We start from the raw sequence: 17,625 nt of genomic DNA, 5'->3' as shown, positions 1-17,625 counted from the left end.
ACTCTTGCACAAGAAATCACATTTATTGAGCCAAAAACCACATAATGACTATGTGACTTATTTTTTCAATTACCTATATTTTTAACTCCTTTCTTTGTGATTTTATACCTAGTAGTGTTCCCATAAAATATATTACAACAATAATTAGGTTTTCCTTTGTGAGTTACAATAAAGAAAAGCACACAATGTGTTAGGGACACAGTTATTTGGTTGTCTCTTGATGCACCAAAGTGTCTATCTTTAAGATAAATGGATTGGAGAAAAGGAAAATAAATAAATAAATAAAGGTGCATCTACCATAAACTTAAGTATTAGTATGATTTCTTTTATTTTTTTTCAAATTCATGATCCCCACGGTTGAGAATATCAACCCTTAAATTTTAGAACTAAAATACATCTCTAAGATAAATTTTCGAGACCGACGCATGTACCAACAATCTCTCTATCTTCTCTCTCTGTCTCTCTCTCGAGGTGTTTTACATCATCTTGCACGCACACTGCTCGCCATGGATATTGATTTGTGTGTTCCGGGACAAGGGGGCGATGCCTGCGCAAGAGTGGCAAGCCAAACAAGTTGAATAGAGTTTCAGGAACAGTGGCTCTTATTAAACCAAGCTTGAGTCTATGCACAACGTGGATTACCTAACTACTAATTCAGCAATCACAAAGAGACCACGTTGATTTGTACCCTTGATACCACGCAAACTAATTATTCTTTGTTAGTTAAGTATATGCACTTGTGTGATGCAGTGGTGCTACCAAAGCCTCATTGTTTTGGTAAGATTTGTTTTTCAAACTTTATATTTGTCTCATAATGCATTGCTTCCCACCTTTCACGGCTTGTTATTAAAATCCTAATTATTTTTCACAACCATAATGTTCAAGCGAAGATGATCCATGTAGAGTTTTTCCAATGCTTGAATAGTAAGTTTTGATGAATTGTGAGGTGAGGCTTTACAGCACCATCAAATCATTTTCCTTGATTATTTTTCAAGCACATATAAAATGCGTATGAAATCTTTGTTTTTTAAAAGTGGTCCCAGGATGAAGAAGTTATATACCTAAAAATCGGGATCCTACAAATACCCTTACATAACATTTTGCTCCAGAGAATGAAACGTACAATATGCTCTTGAGGGAGCATATAATTTATTGGCATAAAATTTTGTCTTCTTGGACAAAGGTCTTGGGTCCCCAGACCCAAGGTGGTAATCAAACTTTAAGAATGCAATTGACTATCCATCTAATTCTTAGTTGGAGACAACTGATCTCTACTATCAATGGTGAGATGACCCTCAGTGTCCCCAAAAGAGCCCTATTTCTAGTAGAGCACATGTAATTGATGGTTGTAGAGGTTCATGATCCTTACCATAAAAGGTCTTACTGAAGTTGACAAGTTCCTTTGCCAAAGTGAAACAGCTAGGAAGATGATTGAGTGACTAATTCCCAAAGGAGCTTAAAATGCAACCACTAGCAAATTTAAATGCCAAGATACAATAAATAATCTAAATATGTGATTTGGGGCCATTCCAAATATGGGAGCAAAGAAGTGGGCATCAATGATCTCAACCTCACATGTGTAAAGGGAACTAAGAAAATATATCTTAGCATGGCACTTTGAAAATGTATTTGTCTTCATGTTTCATCATCATCAGAAGTTTTTTTCAAACTATTTGCAATCGACTACATAAATCATGGTCTATTATTATGCTCTATCAACGATCATACCCTCAATAAGGGCATAAATCACTATATTTTTCCTCACTACTTCTAACTATGTCTCTTTGAGCCCACCCCTTGCCTTTTTTTAGCCTACCACTGGAACTAACTGCACCTCCTAACATGTGTTACATTGTGCTTACGATGCACATGGCTAAGCCCACCTAAGTCTACTTTCTCTTATCTTTTATCACTCTTCATGCTTGGGCTTGAATATTTACCAATTAACGTCAGCAATGCTACATCTTAATTTTGATTCATACGTTACATCTCATGTTCGATTCCTATGGTTGAACAACCGTAAAAAAAGGGTCCAACCATAAGCTTGAACACTTTCAATATAAATGCAGTAGGTTCTTTTGGAATACCAATTGAAAAGATTAAAGGCATTTTTTTTTGAAAGTGTGGCATAGGAAGCAAATTACTAAATAGATAAAATATGTTACATGGATTCTTCTGTTTGAGTGCTTCAGCCGTAACAGATTCGTGTCCAAATACATATCGACATCGACTCTTTGTTTGTTAAATGTTGATTACATCTTTGGAAATGCATTTTACGCGTTGGAGGATGCAATCTTCTGGTTGCTTCTCCCAACCCAATCCATCTTAAGTTTCATTATTTCTGGTTACTCATTAATATAAGCAGAACATTGATGATTTGATTCTCTCTCCTAATGGTGATCTCACCAAACCTTCTATTTTATGCTAAACCACATTCCTGTGTCCATGCAATATAGACTTTTGGCCCTTCAAATGGCTGTGTGCACCTTGTGTTTTCCATAGTGAAAAAAAAAAGAGGAAACAAACAAATACAGATTTCCTTATCATTTTTTATAATGAATTGATTCTATCTCCATTTGGATGACAATGATTAGCTGAAAATGATATGTTTCATTTTATTTTTTTCTAAAGAAACTTTTTGGATCATTGTACTTTTTTCTTTGACAGCAAATGAATAAATAGATTAATTAATCAATCCACCCATGAAGGTGGATAAGTGTTTTTTAGGTGGGTAATTTAATTTATTCATAGAGGAAAGGAGACATAAATGCGCGTCTCAACAAGGTGGGAAGGATTCAAAGAAACCAAACCCTAAAAAAGACACAAAATACATTGATGTCTATCCACTTAAAGAAGTCCCCATCTAAGACTTAAAAAAAGAAACTCAATTAAAAAAAAACGAAGCCCATGTTGAAGTTAATTGAAGGGAAGGCCTTCCCCAGAAAGGAATGAACTTGAAGTCACATTTTCAGAAAAAGAAAAAGCTTACATAAGACATCGACGTTATGCTACTAAATTAAGGCACAGTTTAAAAATCTATTAGAGAAGGTTGTTTCTATGCTCGAAAATCCTCTAATTCACCTTGTCGACCTCGAGGTGTATAGGTATTAAAAAAATGGAAAGTATAGAATGAGATCCTTTACTTTTTATACAAGGTGGTCACAATAATCTTGACCATTGGATGTAAAGTTGGGTGCTCTAATTATTCCATTGATCAAGCTCAAACTTCAAAAGAAATTTTCTTGAACTTTGTGACACATCCTCGTTATCAAATTTCACATCAAATGGTTGTAAGGAATTGTGACCACCTTGTATAAAAAGTAAATTGTCTCATTGGGCACAATCCCTTTAAAAAAACAAAAAAAAAAAAATTTCAAGTCTTAAAAGTACTAGTCCTATAACATATTATCTAGAGCATCCATTTTCAATATTTTTAGGAGATTATAGATTTTCTCAACTATCAACTTTTTTGGAGCTTTAAATCAAATAGATTTCTAGCAAAATAACTATTTAGGATATTCTTTTGGATCTGAAATTTTGAGATCTACTTTAAATTCAACATACAAGTATTTAAAAAATTAAATTAAATTTCGATTTCCTAACCACTACCATACAAAATTTGTTGGCCTCTATCCAATAACCAAATCAAGGGAGAATATTTAAGAAAGAATGCCCTTAATGCAGATTTTCAAAATGTGCTTAGGTTCATGCTCCTTACAAACACAACTTCAATCCAATTCTTATAGTTGTCCTTCGACTGTCTTAAAAGATAGACAACGGCTAATTGGAAGAGTAGCTATAGTGTTATGGTTTCTATGCGTCCCCTGGCTAATCTATTTAAATGAGTCCTCTTTAAAATTCACCTTAAAGATTGATTTTGGATCCAAAAGTTTAGGGGTCAGCAATCTCCACCATGGTGAATATGAATATAAAGAAAAAAATAGTTTTTGAAAATTAAAATTTAGTATTTTCTGATGTTAATTTAAGACCCACCATTTTTGTCTTTTGGAGGGACCACCATTACCAACTATCCATCTTCGAGATGCCTGGTTGGTGCATCATGTATGCATATGTGGACATGCGTCCCCCTACGCACGATGCACTTTGCCATAGGATGAATGACAAGTTTGGTTTGACCCCTATCCCTATGTTCCCATTCAATACTATCGATCACCATCCAACATATTGAGGTGATGGTCACGAACCACACGACCATGTTGTAACCATGATCATATGGATCATATGTACTCGGTTATTTGACTATTTCAACTAACAAAATGAATTATGCATATTCCAATTTTGGGAGATTTATGTTAATATTCCCGATATTTTTAAATTTTAAAAGAAATCCCAAATATACTATATTTTTATGTATATCCTATTTTTTAAAAAGTACATCTAGTATTTTTAATTTTATTTTTTGTTTGCACATTAGATTGAACTCAAATTTTGGGCTTCTATACTTCTCGCCATAATCGGATCGACCTCTTTCCGGGTAGTCCAAACCGGCCTAAGCTACATAAATTTTTTTTTTTTGGTGGCTTTAGCATATCATCGTGACAACTTTCCTTTATTACAATGAAAAGATTAAAACAAGTGTCATGTTGATACCTTTATCTACCTTTCTCTATCTCTTATTTTAACAATTTTTTTTTAAAAAAATGATTTCTTCACTTAATCTCAGAAAAAAAAAAAACGGAATCGTATGTGTGCTCTCCTAAATAAATAGAATATAATATAGATTGGATGGATGTTAGAGATATCATGACCATTTTATATATTTTTTTAAATTTTAAGTACAACCTGAAATTAGAGATATTGGATCTGTATACTTCTAGGAAAAATAAATAAATAAATATGGGGTAGTCCTGTTTCAAATATCAAATTGCCCCAAAAATGGGTGGGTTGGTCCAATTTCTTGAGCTTCGAAATGCAAGCAAAGAAAGAAAAATGAATCCAAAATTTGTAACATTGGACCGGCAGCAAAACTTGAAAAAGAAACACGAGAATGTAAAACCTCAGCATAAATTTACAAAAAGTATGGGCCAAAGAATAATTCCACAAAAGAATTACGATACATACAGAAATTTTCTAATGAGCCAACCCCAAATACTTTAGAAAAATACTCAAATGATGATGACAAAAATTTTCTAATGGCCAATATTAAGATTTGCTATCGGGGCAAATTCAAATGAGGTATTCCAACTTTGACGTTTTCTATAGAGAATGTTGGAAAAGTTTAAAAATGTAAATCTCTTGAAAATAAAATAAAATAAATAATATTTAGAAAACAATCAAACATCATCTTCTGATAAAAAAAAGAATAGAAAATGTATCTTGGTTTTCGAACTTTTGTGAAGAAAAAAACCATATTAAGATTTGAAAGGGAATTGGGAACAATGTGCTGCAATTTGAAAAATCCAAATTTTTTTGTTGTTTCAAAATAATATATTTGGAAAATGTTTCGATGAGGTCACCTTTAAATGATGACTCGTTCCAAAAATCCATTACAATGCTGAATTTGAGATCCGAAACACAAATAAGTCACTCAAGGTGCTTTTCCACTTTGCACCATGATTTTGCAGCATAAAAAATTGTGCAAACATGATGACATGGAATAATTAAGATGTCCATAAATAAAATAGTTAATACATTTTTTAAAATATATTCAATAAGACCATTTATTTTTCATTCAAAGAAGTCATAATTGTTGTGTTTATGTGGCTTTTAAATGCTTTATGAGTATGTATTGAAATACTTCTATTATAGTGAAACAAAACTAAGTGGGAGTATGGTCCCTTGAGAACCATACTAAGCGAATGATGTTTGCTTATATCGGACTGTGCTTATCGATTTAGGCCAGTCGGTTGGAAAATCCAAGGTACATAGGCATAAAGAATTAACCGATGAGGGTTTAGGGTTAGCCCCTGATGAGGTTGAAGCTTATGTCCAGATGACTGAGCTGAGGGACTATGTGACCCTTGTATGTGATGGTAGTCCTACTAAGACAAGGGCCAAAACCTCATCCATGTTTCATCACACGGCATGCATATCAATAGATCTTTCTGGAAAGCCAGATATTCACATTTGGGTGAAGCGTATGCATGTGCGAGAAATACCCCTATATGCCATAGAGCTGTGGTCGCATCAGGTCGTGGTGACCTTGACTCGTCTCTAGGGGAAGACCTGTAATCCACAGACTGGGATTACGGCCCTTTGATTCATCGGTCTGATTTTGGTGGCCCGTTAATGAGCCACTGCATAGACTGTGGGTCATGGGAAACACTGGGTCGGTTCGATAAAGCTAGTGTGACCTGTAGTCCACAGTTGAAGGTGAAGTACCCCAAAATTACACATCGCAATCCTAAAACCATGTGGATCATTTTTCCATCATATTAATTTAATTGTGTTCATTTTATTATTGAAATGATTTTAGTTTTATTATTTGAATTTTTATGAATCTCTCAATATTTTATTTATGATTTTTGGACTTATAAAAATACAGTATTTGTTCTAACAAAGTAATAAAAATTCAAATATATATATTTTAAATTGATTTATTTAATTTTAAAATAATATATTTTTATAAAAATTCCATGGGGGCCTATAGTGCACATGAGCCCACCGTGTGGCATGTGGGTGGGGGCCGACACGTGCCATATAGGGGTGGTACACCCCACCCTTTTGGATACTCCTTTTTTGGATTTGTTTTTAAGTTGTTTAATTTTGGAAATAGCATCTTATATCATGTAGTCATATCTTGGAAAAGAAATATTAACCATGACTTATTTTGTATTTTGGCAAGTTTGTTTTAAACGGATATGGTCAATTTGAATAAATAGTAAATATTGACCTTATCTTATTAATATTTGGTAGTATTTATTTACTTGATAATATTTGACATATTCTTGTGGAATATGTGAGATGGATCATGTAATTTTATGGAATGCATGATACTTATTTTATTTAAATATATTGATGAGAAAATGGTTTAAGAAGAGGGAGATAATGGTCCAAGCACCTTCCATAATGTTGATGGCCCATATATGGAATAAATGACTCAGATCTCTCACCCCACAAGTCACCTTGATCAACGGTCTAGATTCAATCTCATGAAAGAGGCAAACTATGGGAAAACCCTAAGAAATCCTAAACCTAAATTTTCACTATAAATAAGGGTGCTCCCCCTCATCTCTAGACAACCTCTCTCTCTCCCCCCCTAATCTCTCTCTCTCTCTCATCTCTCTCTCCTATAGGGGTACACCTAAGAAGAAATTAAGAGATGGAAAAATTAGAGGGAGCCTAAGTTAATTTTGGGGGTTAAGTTTTAGTAGAAATTTTAAGTGTGATTACCTAGTTTGGCCGAAATCAGCTATCCCTGTTTGAGATTGAAGCTAGACCGCAGATTTAGTGCCATTGGATGTGGTGACTCGGTGTGGGGTGTAAAAAGCACGGTTGAGGTAATTTCCACCATCTTTTCTTTTATTAGCTTGTTCTTTTATTTTATATTCTCAAGCACAGTATTAGGTTGTATGAATGGCATCAAATTGTTGAGGTTTATTTTATTGATGTGCTATTTGTTTTTTGAATATCTATAGTTTGTAATAAGACCATCTATGAGTGATCTTATTACCAAAAACGTAAGGGGAGATTATTAAAAAATAAATATTATATTTCTCGGCAAAAGATCACATAGGTCTTTCTTTTAACAATCATTATTAACCGTTGGATATGAAATCAAGCAGTTGAGAATGTACCATTGATTGAGCACAATGTCCAACAGACTTCAATCTATTAGATTTCACATCCAATGGCTAAAAAAGAGTGTGACCTCCTTGTAACAAAAGTAAATGGTCTCCTAGTATACATTCCTTGTATTGTTAAGGTTCAAAATACAATCTTTCTAAAAAAATTATCAAACTACCCATAAGAGAAACTATTTAGCATTTTACACTTTCACATCTATTCATTGTCTTTATCATGTATCTTTTGATGGGTATTTCAAAATTTAATCAAAATACATTGGTAAAATGTTAAGGTAATTCATATCTTATGGTTATTTTGGATGTGGGTGATGATCGAGATTATCAACATGTAGAATTACATCTGAAATACATCTCTATGATGAATATTTAAAGGATGCTACATTTGAACACGTATGTCAACAAACAAACCAATACCCCATCCATAGATATTTCGATCAATATGGCCAATGATCAATGTTCTAAGAAAATTATTCTTCACATAGGTGTAGAATTCGATCTCGTTAAAGAAGTGACCAAATGCATGAGCATGCTCTCATGAGTGTTTTTTTCTTTTTCTTTTTTTTTTAGGTAATTCAGTGGGGAAGTCAGGCCCTTGCCTATTTTTTCATATAGATTAGGGAGTAGCTTTTTTTTAAAAGTATTAGTGGGTGGTGTCAATGAGATTAGAAGCGACAACGTGGTAACTAGGTACGGGGGTGCGACCACCTCGACCCAATCCCTTTCTTGCTCTCAAGAGTTGGTAGTCAAATATTTGAACCTCGAAACCTACTGGGTCGAGGTTAACCCAACCTGGACTGGACCAGATCAGATCCAACCCGACCTAACCTGGACCTTCTAGCACCCCTTTCAAAAGAAGGAGGCCAACTACAATTCATAAGCCTTAATCGACAACCTGGCCACCTGTAATCGTATATAGAATGCAGTGGGGCTCCTCTCCTCATTGCAATAACCTCTTTGGCTTCTTTCAAGGAGTAGTATGTTTACAATTCAAAGGCATATGTTTGTATAATCCAGCTTTGGCCCACAAATAAAGAGAAAATGCCATTTGAATTATAACATTTGACGACCATATAAAGGTTTGTCCTATAAATATGTACTAATATGAACAGAGACATGACATTAGAGAAAAAGAAACAAGACTATGCATCATGAGTCCCCAATTTCCTTTTTTTTGTTTCTTGTGATCCAAATGTGGTAGGGAGAATCTAATAATTTAGTCAGTTCATAACAATCTTTTGAAAGGTGGGAAGCAAAGTCTACTAAATGATTTCGCTCGCGGCTTCCTTGGCTAACGCTGACTCGTTGCTCGCTATGCTATACTACAGTAAGTAGGCGGCTAGGCTAAGTCAGCTACTGATCCTCCTAGCAGGCTTCTTAGTTTTCTTGAAACTCTTGAGCTTGGCTTTGCAGCTGAGCGAGCGAGCTACTGTCTTCGTCCAAAGAATGCTTTGCTTGCTAAGGGAAAGAGTTAAGTTCGACCGTTGTGGCTTTGCTTGCCCTTGTTTTGGCTCTAGCTACTGGGGAAAAAGTTCTAGTGTGAGCTTTGCTTCGCTTCGGTTCGCTTGCTATGCTAAGAGAACGCGGTTTCTATGCGTTAGCCATACAAACAGAGAAGACTGAACGTAAGTAGGGGCTTCTATCTCATACGATGTCTGCATTGTTAATTCTCAATCACAAGGCTAATGGTTTCTAAATAATTGGCTTAAGAGTGAGTAGTCATTCAGATAGTGGGTTAGGTGAAATGAGGCCATTGAAAACAAAAGAAGGATCTTTCATGTTAAGTCAGTTATTTCAAGACAACCTTTGCCTCCTGCTGATAACAATCAGTGTGCCGATAAGTTCTTTGAGCAAAACCCACATTCGAGGACCCCTGCTCTTTCTCAAGACCCTCTTCCCCTGCATTTCAATGCCATCAGCCTTCTCTCTCTCTCTCCTCTTTCTTTCTCCTCTCTACCACCCTTTCTAAACCATCCCCCAAAACCACCTTTCCCATCCCAAAAGAGGAATCTTCAAGCCCCCAAAACCACCAAATGGAAACAGCCAACAATACCCAAATGATGTTGCTCCCCTTATTCAATCAGCCTGCAAATCCACTTCATGCCCAACAACCTGTGAAGCTACTCGCACAAAAACCACATTTCCCTATCCAAAACCACTCACGATTGACATTGTTTTGGCATCAATTAGCATCTTTCTTGCTTAATCCATGTCGAAAACCATGTTGGACTCTTCTTTAGGAAACATCAACCAGTCTTCAGATGCCAAGAATTCCTGAGCTACTCTTCCACTAGGCTCTCAAAGTCAAAAAAGCCAGGGAACAATAAAAACACCCACCAAAGATGTGGACTATTTGAGTGGATTATTGTTTTACCAATATGAAATATGTGAATAACACTATGGCTGATTTGAATTCACTAATGGAGCTAACAAGCAATTCTCTAATGGATTACCGGGGGGAAGGAGGGGGTGTTAACTTAAAAATAATTTTGAAGATGTATCTAAACAAGACGGAAACAGTTCGGGCTTTTCTTGGTATCTCGAAAGCCCAGCCCGGTGGCAGCCCTACCTGCTTAGTGGTTGTGAATAGCATAAATCCTTTCTTTTTGAAAATGTTTTAGGGCTATCACCATCAATAGATGACCGAGCCCCCAAAATGTTCTTATCTAAAAAACTTTCAAGATAATCTTCAATTCAAAGTTCGCATTGTGGGTAATTTGGAGGAAAAAACCAATTCATCATGTGGACAATTTGAAGGAAAAACATCAAGCTTTTAAAAATCTAGAATGAAATAGTCTCTTTGAGGGGATGATTTGGAGGCGTTTATGAGCTACAGAAACATATATATGCAAGATTAGGCATCTTTTGAGGAGGCCATAGTGAAAATCTTGGGAGATATTAAGAGACTTGTTTCTCCATAGCAAGGCCAAACAAGAGAGAGAGAGAGATTTGTAAGTGTTGGAGAGTTGTTTCTCCATAGCAATGCCAAACAAGGGAAAGCTTCCACACATTACTTACACAACAGAGGCACTTAAAGAAATGACACAAAGGCACCTAGGTAGGGCACCAGACTTGGACCAAAACCCCTAGGGAAGGGCACCTTTGTAACAAAGTCCTTCAATTGTCTTCCCTCTCGAGAGAGAGAGAGAGAGAGAGAGAGAGAGTCATCTAGACATGAAGGCACCAATTACAGCAGCAATCACGGCGGAAGGATCTCCAAGCACCGCTGATATTATGAATTGCACAGCAGTCCCTGCCATCTCACAACACTTCCTTACCTTCCCCTTCTTACTCTTATGATGGTTATGAAGCATCCCCTTGAGACTGGGAATCCTAGTGTGGAACTCCAAACTCTTCTTCTTCCCTCCATCAGAGAAATAAATCTCCTGCCAAATCTCAACTAACATCTCCTTAACACAAGACACATGGAGATTGTACTTCTTGCATGGTGACCTATAAGACCAACTAGGCCCTTTTCTCCCACACTTGTGACAAGAGGATGACACTTTCCTATAGAGGAAAAGCCTGATTTCACCATCATCTAGGGCATGAGGGAGCTTTGCACAACAAGGGTGGAGGTCATAGCCACATCTCTTGCAATGGTACACAAACCCTAACACATCTTTCCCACAAGCATTGCAATACCTCATAAGCTCCCCAGGTGGCTTTTGATGGAATTGGAAGGTGCACTTCCTATAGAAAGGGTGATAGATGTCTTGAGAGGCCAGGGCACAATGCAAGTGGAGGTCAAAGTCACAAATATCACATTTGTATTTGGACCCAATTCCAGCCTCTTTGCACCCATCACACTTGAATGGGATATCAGTGTGCTCAAACTTGAGCTTGTGTTGGGGGTGGCTAGGGTGCACCATTTCTTTACCAAATTTCATATTTCTTTCTTATCTCTTACTTGTTTTGGGAGTCAAAAAGTTTGGGGGAGGGGGTATGAACCATACACGTTCACACATATATATAGAAGTTGAAGTTAGTAGACTTTAACTAAGCCTAGGGTTTGATTTGGGTACTTAAAGTTGCTTATACCTTACATGATAAGTTTGATGAAGTGGAGTCCAATGGACAAAAGGTTGAGGCTTGAGTGAGAAGCCTCTAGGTATTTATGCCCGAGAATGGTGGGCATATTTGAGCCATGAGGGGCTCTTGGTTTTATGTTGATTTCGATTTTGTCTCATGTCCCACATCACCACTTTTTTCACTCATCATGTTCTCATGTCCCTAACTTTTGTTGCCTGGAGTCAAATCACCAGTTACCCTTTAGCACAACGTGCTTTTAGTGCCATCTATTATGCTTTGAGCTTTGGAAGCCTTGGTTTACTCTCATAAGCTAGGAAAAAAGAACACAAAATAAAACCTTTGAATTAAGAGATTCTATCAACGAAATAATAAGTGTTTATGAAAAGAGGGACAGAGTAGAATGTGGACATCTACAATGGATAGAACTCATTTATATGAAAGCTTGCCAAATAGGACCTAATTTGGGGGTCTAAGCTGGAGCCCTGGTTGACCTGGACCCGACCTGGACTCATTGGATCGAGGTTGATCGGACTTGGACCTCACCCATGCGGTTGGGTATTGGTCAAAATATAAAAAATAAACAGTATTTAAATAAAATATAGTATCCATGTTTTCTAATAAAAATATATGCCGTATATAGAAAATACAAGTTGGGTTGGGCCTGACCTAATCTGAAGAGTTCGGGGTTGGACCCAAATCTAACCTGACCTAACAATTAGGTCCATATTGATGGACCTGGACTCAACCTGCCACGTCCAAAATTGGATCGATAAATGCCAATTACTCCGATTAGTCCGTCGATTAGTACACTGAAAAAAAATTCATGCATACATGACCGTTGGAAATCGGGCCAGATCCGGATCTGCCAGTGACCGATCCCGAGTTAGTCGGTCGATTTTTAAAAATCGGCCGATCTTTTAAACAATGCAAAATACACATGACCATAAGTTGGAATAGTTGAACATAGGTAAAATGTTAAAAAGTTAATAAGATAGGTGTATTTTGATAAATTTTCCAAATTTAAACAAGGAACTTTAAAACAAAAAACAAAAAAAAGTTTATATAGAGCCGAGGCTCTAAACAATCAAATTAGAGCCCACCTCACAAATTTCACTAGAAGAAGTAGTGTTGATGCTCAAATATCCTCAAATTGATCATCTTGACATCAAGAAGCATGGAAATGAGAAAAAATGGATTTCAAGTTTTGGAAATAGTGCATCTTGTAATGCTTTTTTGGACTGTCAATTTTCAAGTTTTCATATAAATGCCCGATCAACATTATTTTTAAAGCTTTAATTTTTATAATTAAAGATGAAAATATATTTTAAAGCTATCACAAAGATTTAAAACTACATTTCTTAACACTATTTGAAATTGCGCTTTACTTTAATTGTTTAGAGCCTGGGCTCTGTACAAACTGCACCCTCTAAACAAATGGAGGATACCTTCTTATAATTGAAGGTGATTGCATACGGTAACCGCATCTTTTCACTTGTATGCTTCTCTTTTAGCCAGATGCATGAGCATTGACATGAGTATTGGCGTTTGTGAGCGGGAAGGTTCAAAAACCATTACGACTTGATACGTTCGCAAAATCATTAAGAAAATAATATACATCCAGAGAAAGTAGTAGTATCAAGATGATGGAAAGTAGCGTTAGGTAGTCCGTCCATGTGCAATATCAACTTAGAGTAATGCTGATTAGGAGGGGTGATTTTGTCTAATAAAGATGAGGATCTTAAATTTTTCCTTAACCGTCTCCGACCTGAATAAAGGAGATAGTTTGTATTAGGTACGCAGACTAAAACTTTGCCACAACTTATCATGAATCATTAGATTTATGTAGCCGATCCCAAATCATTGGGATAAGACTTGGATGAAGATGATGATGATGACGACACAATGCAAACTTAGGTGGTTTGGCCATCTACAGTGTCGACTTAAAACAACACCGATTACGAGGAATGATTTGGTAAAAATAAAAGTTTTTTAAAAAACAAGCAGAATACCCAAAAAGACATGGATAGAAGTAGTGGTAAAAGATATAGTGATTTATGGCCTGACTGAGGGTATGACCATTAACAGAGCCAAATAGTATAACAAGATTTATGTAAATCTGATCTCAAATAATTAGAATAAAAATTGAATGATAACAATGATAATTTCTTTTAATTTATTAGTACAATTTTCATTTTTGTCGGAACCATCTTACATCCCTCCATAATTTTTACATATTTTTTAGAACTAGGTCCTCAAGTTTAGACATGTGGCATCAACCAAAAGGTAAAACTTGATGGTAACCCTGCATTTCACCAAGAACTTTTGAGCATTAAGCTGAAAGCAAGAGAAAATGATGCCTTGTGCCATGTCCTTTAAGGACGCACTCCATACATGCTGTTGGTGGGTCATGTCCTTGTAGGCACACTCTCTCAAGAATGTATGGAGAGATTTCAATGAAATAAAGTATAAATGAAATGTCCTGTGATAATAGAGAGGAACAAATTCCATTTCTACATCCATCAATAGGTACAAGGAATTTCAATCTTGCATATAATGGTGGTACAAAGATCAAGGGAACCATGTTATCCTAGTAAAATAATGTCATGCAAATGCTTCAAATGCAGGCCAAGGAAGCAAAACAATATTATCCAAGGAATATATAACATCCATTTGCATAAAAAATGGCCATATGATTTAGAAGCATATACTTCTTAAAAGAAATGCATAGTGAATAATATACACACTGAAAAAGAATTGGAATCAATAGTAAAAGTTGCAAAGATGAAATTAAGATACTAACTTTTGGTTTTTTAAGCGAAAGGAAGAAAACGAGGGACTATATATTAAAATATAAGAAGTAACGGTAGGGATGTTATCGGGCCAGGTCCAGGCAGGCCCCAGTCCAGAACCATGTAAGGTATGCCAGGGCATAAAAGTTTTAGATTCTAGCCAAGCCCGAATTCATGATAAGGGGGGCTCAAAAAAACAGGGTTGTATAACTATGAGAAATTTTTTTAATGTGCCAATATATAATTTAAAAATTTTTGGATTGGAACCAGGCTGGGCTATTCCTAGCCCAGCATGAGCCCGAAAATATTTTCGGCCTACAAGGGGCCCTGACAAGTAACCGGAACTAAGCTGAATGCTGGGCCTAACCAGGGCCCGGTAACAACCCTAAGTAATAATGAATCCCGAGGTCTAACGGTCTATCCTATCGTTTGTTTGGGTATTTTTAATAAATGTTTGTTCTAATAGAAGGAAAACATTTATATATGGTTACTGGCTTATACTATAGGAGTAAAGCAAACCTAAAATATCTTGTAGAAATAAGTATTCAGAAATTTGGAAACCTTCCAATTAATCATCCGTCGAGTTGTTTTGATATAAAAAAAAAAATGAATTTGAATTTCTAAAAATAGTGCATCTTATAACAAGTTATCTAAACCATCATTTTCAAGATTTTCAAATGTTTATAGATCTTATTAATCCGTATTGTTTTTATATTTAAAATTTTCATAATTAGGATTGAACATGGATTTTCAAGCTAACGGGAAATTTTTAATATAACTACTGGCAAAAACTAAAGGTGTGCTATAGTTGTATAGTGTAAGGTAGGGCACCTTGTACAAACCTCACCCACAAAAGAAAAGAACGCCTTTTGTACTACATAATTATAAAAAATAAAAAACTTCTTGTTAAAACAATGCCCTATTTGTAAATAATAAATTAACTATGTTCCTTGGCTTCCTTATCTATGTAGAATATAACCAATGTTTTCAAATTTTATTGTTTTATACTATTTTCTTATTTGACTGTTAATTAATTTTCCATTTAAAAGAGGAGAGTCTTGATTTGTCCCATGCACTCAATAATCTGATCAGCGAGAAACAGTCATTAATATAGAGCGAGAAACAGATTGTACAGACCATTTTCTGTTCAATTTTAACCGCAATAACCACAGAAATATTCCTTTAAGCAAAAAGCTTGTCATGGTTAGATTTTCAAATCAGTACAGCTGATTGAGCTGATCTAAGAAGCATCAGCCACACTTTTAACCAATCCAAGCATCAGCCACACTTTTAACCAATCAAATCCATTAAGCATCATTTTCCTCTGGGGAAGGGACACCATACACCAGCGTTCAAGAAGAAAATTATAAAGGGAACTCTGATGCCAAGTGGGCACCCGGTGATCTAAGTCGGATTGCATATTGCCGACTCAGATCATCATCTCTGGAATCACCAGAGTTTGTGGAGTGAATTGGGCAGTTCATTACAATCAACTGCCCCGTTCAAGCCAAACCGGGGAGATGCGGTCATCCGGGAGCATTTGAATCCGGGACCCCAATTCCGATCTGATTCACCAATTCTGAATTCGGATTGGTGATTTTGGTATCACTACCCTACACCACTAACTCATGGCATATTTTACACCACTAGGGCATCCACCACTCATTTACATTGAAGGGACATTTGAGATTAACCTTAGTTTACATGAGTTTAACCTTAGTTCCCCAATGCCAGTTGACTTATATCCATCCAGGCACAGTTAATCTAAACCATCTATCATCGAAAACATATCTGTGGTGCACTTTATGCAAGGTGAATTGCATGTGGTGTATTTTCCATTTATGGTATTCTTTCCTCGCTATTTTAAGGAAAGAAAATGTTCATACAATCAAATTAAGAGACACCGAAAAAATACAATACAAAAAATTGTTTTGATGCCAAAAAATCAAATCCGATCATCTTGACCTTGAACTACATGGACTAAAAAAAATTAACTTCTAAGTTTTGGAAATAGTGCATCATGTAATGCATTATCTAAACCATTAAGTTTCAAGATTTTCAAGCATTCATAGATCTGTTTGATCTACACTATTTTTTAAGCTTTAAATTTTATAATTAGATATTAAAATAAATAAATTTTTACGCCATCACATGGATTTTCGATACCAAAACGACATCTTTCGACACCATTTGAAGGTGCGCCTTACTTTGATTGTTTAGAGCCTCATCCTTAAACAACCACACCCTTTAAGGAAAGGCCTGGTAATATCCATGTGGTCATGGTACAATAATAACAATGTGATTTATAATCATCCATTCAATGGATTGAATGGTGATAGAGGAAGAGTAGGAGTATACAGTGCCATTAGTGACATGTTTAGTGCGACCCATTCCCCTCCATCACCATCCAACTTGTTGATAGATTGCGAGGGCCTCATGGTCATGTTGTTATGATAACTGTGGATCATATTATGAGAGCCCTTTGGGTTCTCACTCTTGGTTTTTATTTTTATTTTTTTTTGGATAAATTATATGGCTTTTAATACTATGCTAGCTTATTGACTTTAAAATAGTTTACTTGCAACTCCTTAATTATCTAAGATTTGACAGAGAGGAGCGAAAATCCTTAACTGTCCATGATTGACCTAGGTGTTGCTAGTAGACTTCAAACCCAAATAGTAGCATGTACACGTCCCTATAAATTTTAAGACCACATATTTTGACAAGTTCACTTGAACCCCCTAATCATTAATAAATTCGAGGTCGGTAAGCCAGTTGACATCCATAAGAAAAAGAAAGAAACAATTCAAAATCGTGTAAGCAACTGACTTAACAACGTATTGAGCCAAACTTAAATTGACAGTTAGAACCAGACGGAATAGGCGAATTGCTGATTCGGTTTGTAATTTGCCAATTACCTCCAAAAAAGCCCATTTTTTGTTCTATTTCAGCCCAATCTACGACAACGGAGCGGACTTGCATGAGGATTTTTTTATATGCAATCCAGAATAAGCATGCTGTTTTTAAATACTTTGGTGGAC

At 35.9% G+C, this 17,625-nt stretch overlaps 1 protein-coding gene across 1 annotated transcript; it reads right to left on the bottom strand.

The window, feature by feature from the left end:
* Positions 1-10,711: 10,711 nt before the first annotated feature.
* Positions 10,712-11,766, bottom strand: LOC18445977 (Cysteine/Histidine-rich C1 domain family protein). Its single transcript, XM_006856103.4, has one exon. The coding sequence runs from the start codon at positions 11,651-11,653 to the stop codon at positions 10,928-10,930; it is 726 nt and encodes a 241-aa protein (XP_006856165.2). The 5' UTR covers positions 11,654-11,766; the 3' UTR covers positions 10,712-10,927.
* Positions 11,767-17,625: the final 5,859 nt, after the last annotated feature.

Source organism: Amborella trichopoda, chromosome 13 (assembly GCF_054954075.1).
Source record: "Amborella trichopoda isolate Santa Cruz 75 chromosome 13, AtrichopodaSantaCruz75HAP2 v2.0, whole genome shotgun sequence".
NCBI lineage: Eukaryota > Viridiplantae > Streptophyta > Magnoliopsida > Amborellales > Amborellaceae > Amborella > Amborella trichopoda.
This window is presented reverse-complemented; position numbering and strand designations above follow the sequence as displayed.

Coding starts and splice junctions, on each gene's coding strand:
- LOC18445977 (XM_006856103.4), bottom strand. CDS start 11,653: ATGAAATTTGGTAAAGAAATGGTGCACCCTAGCCACCCCCAACACAAG.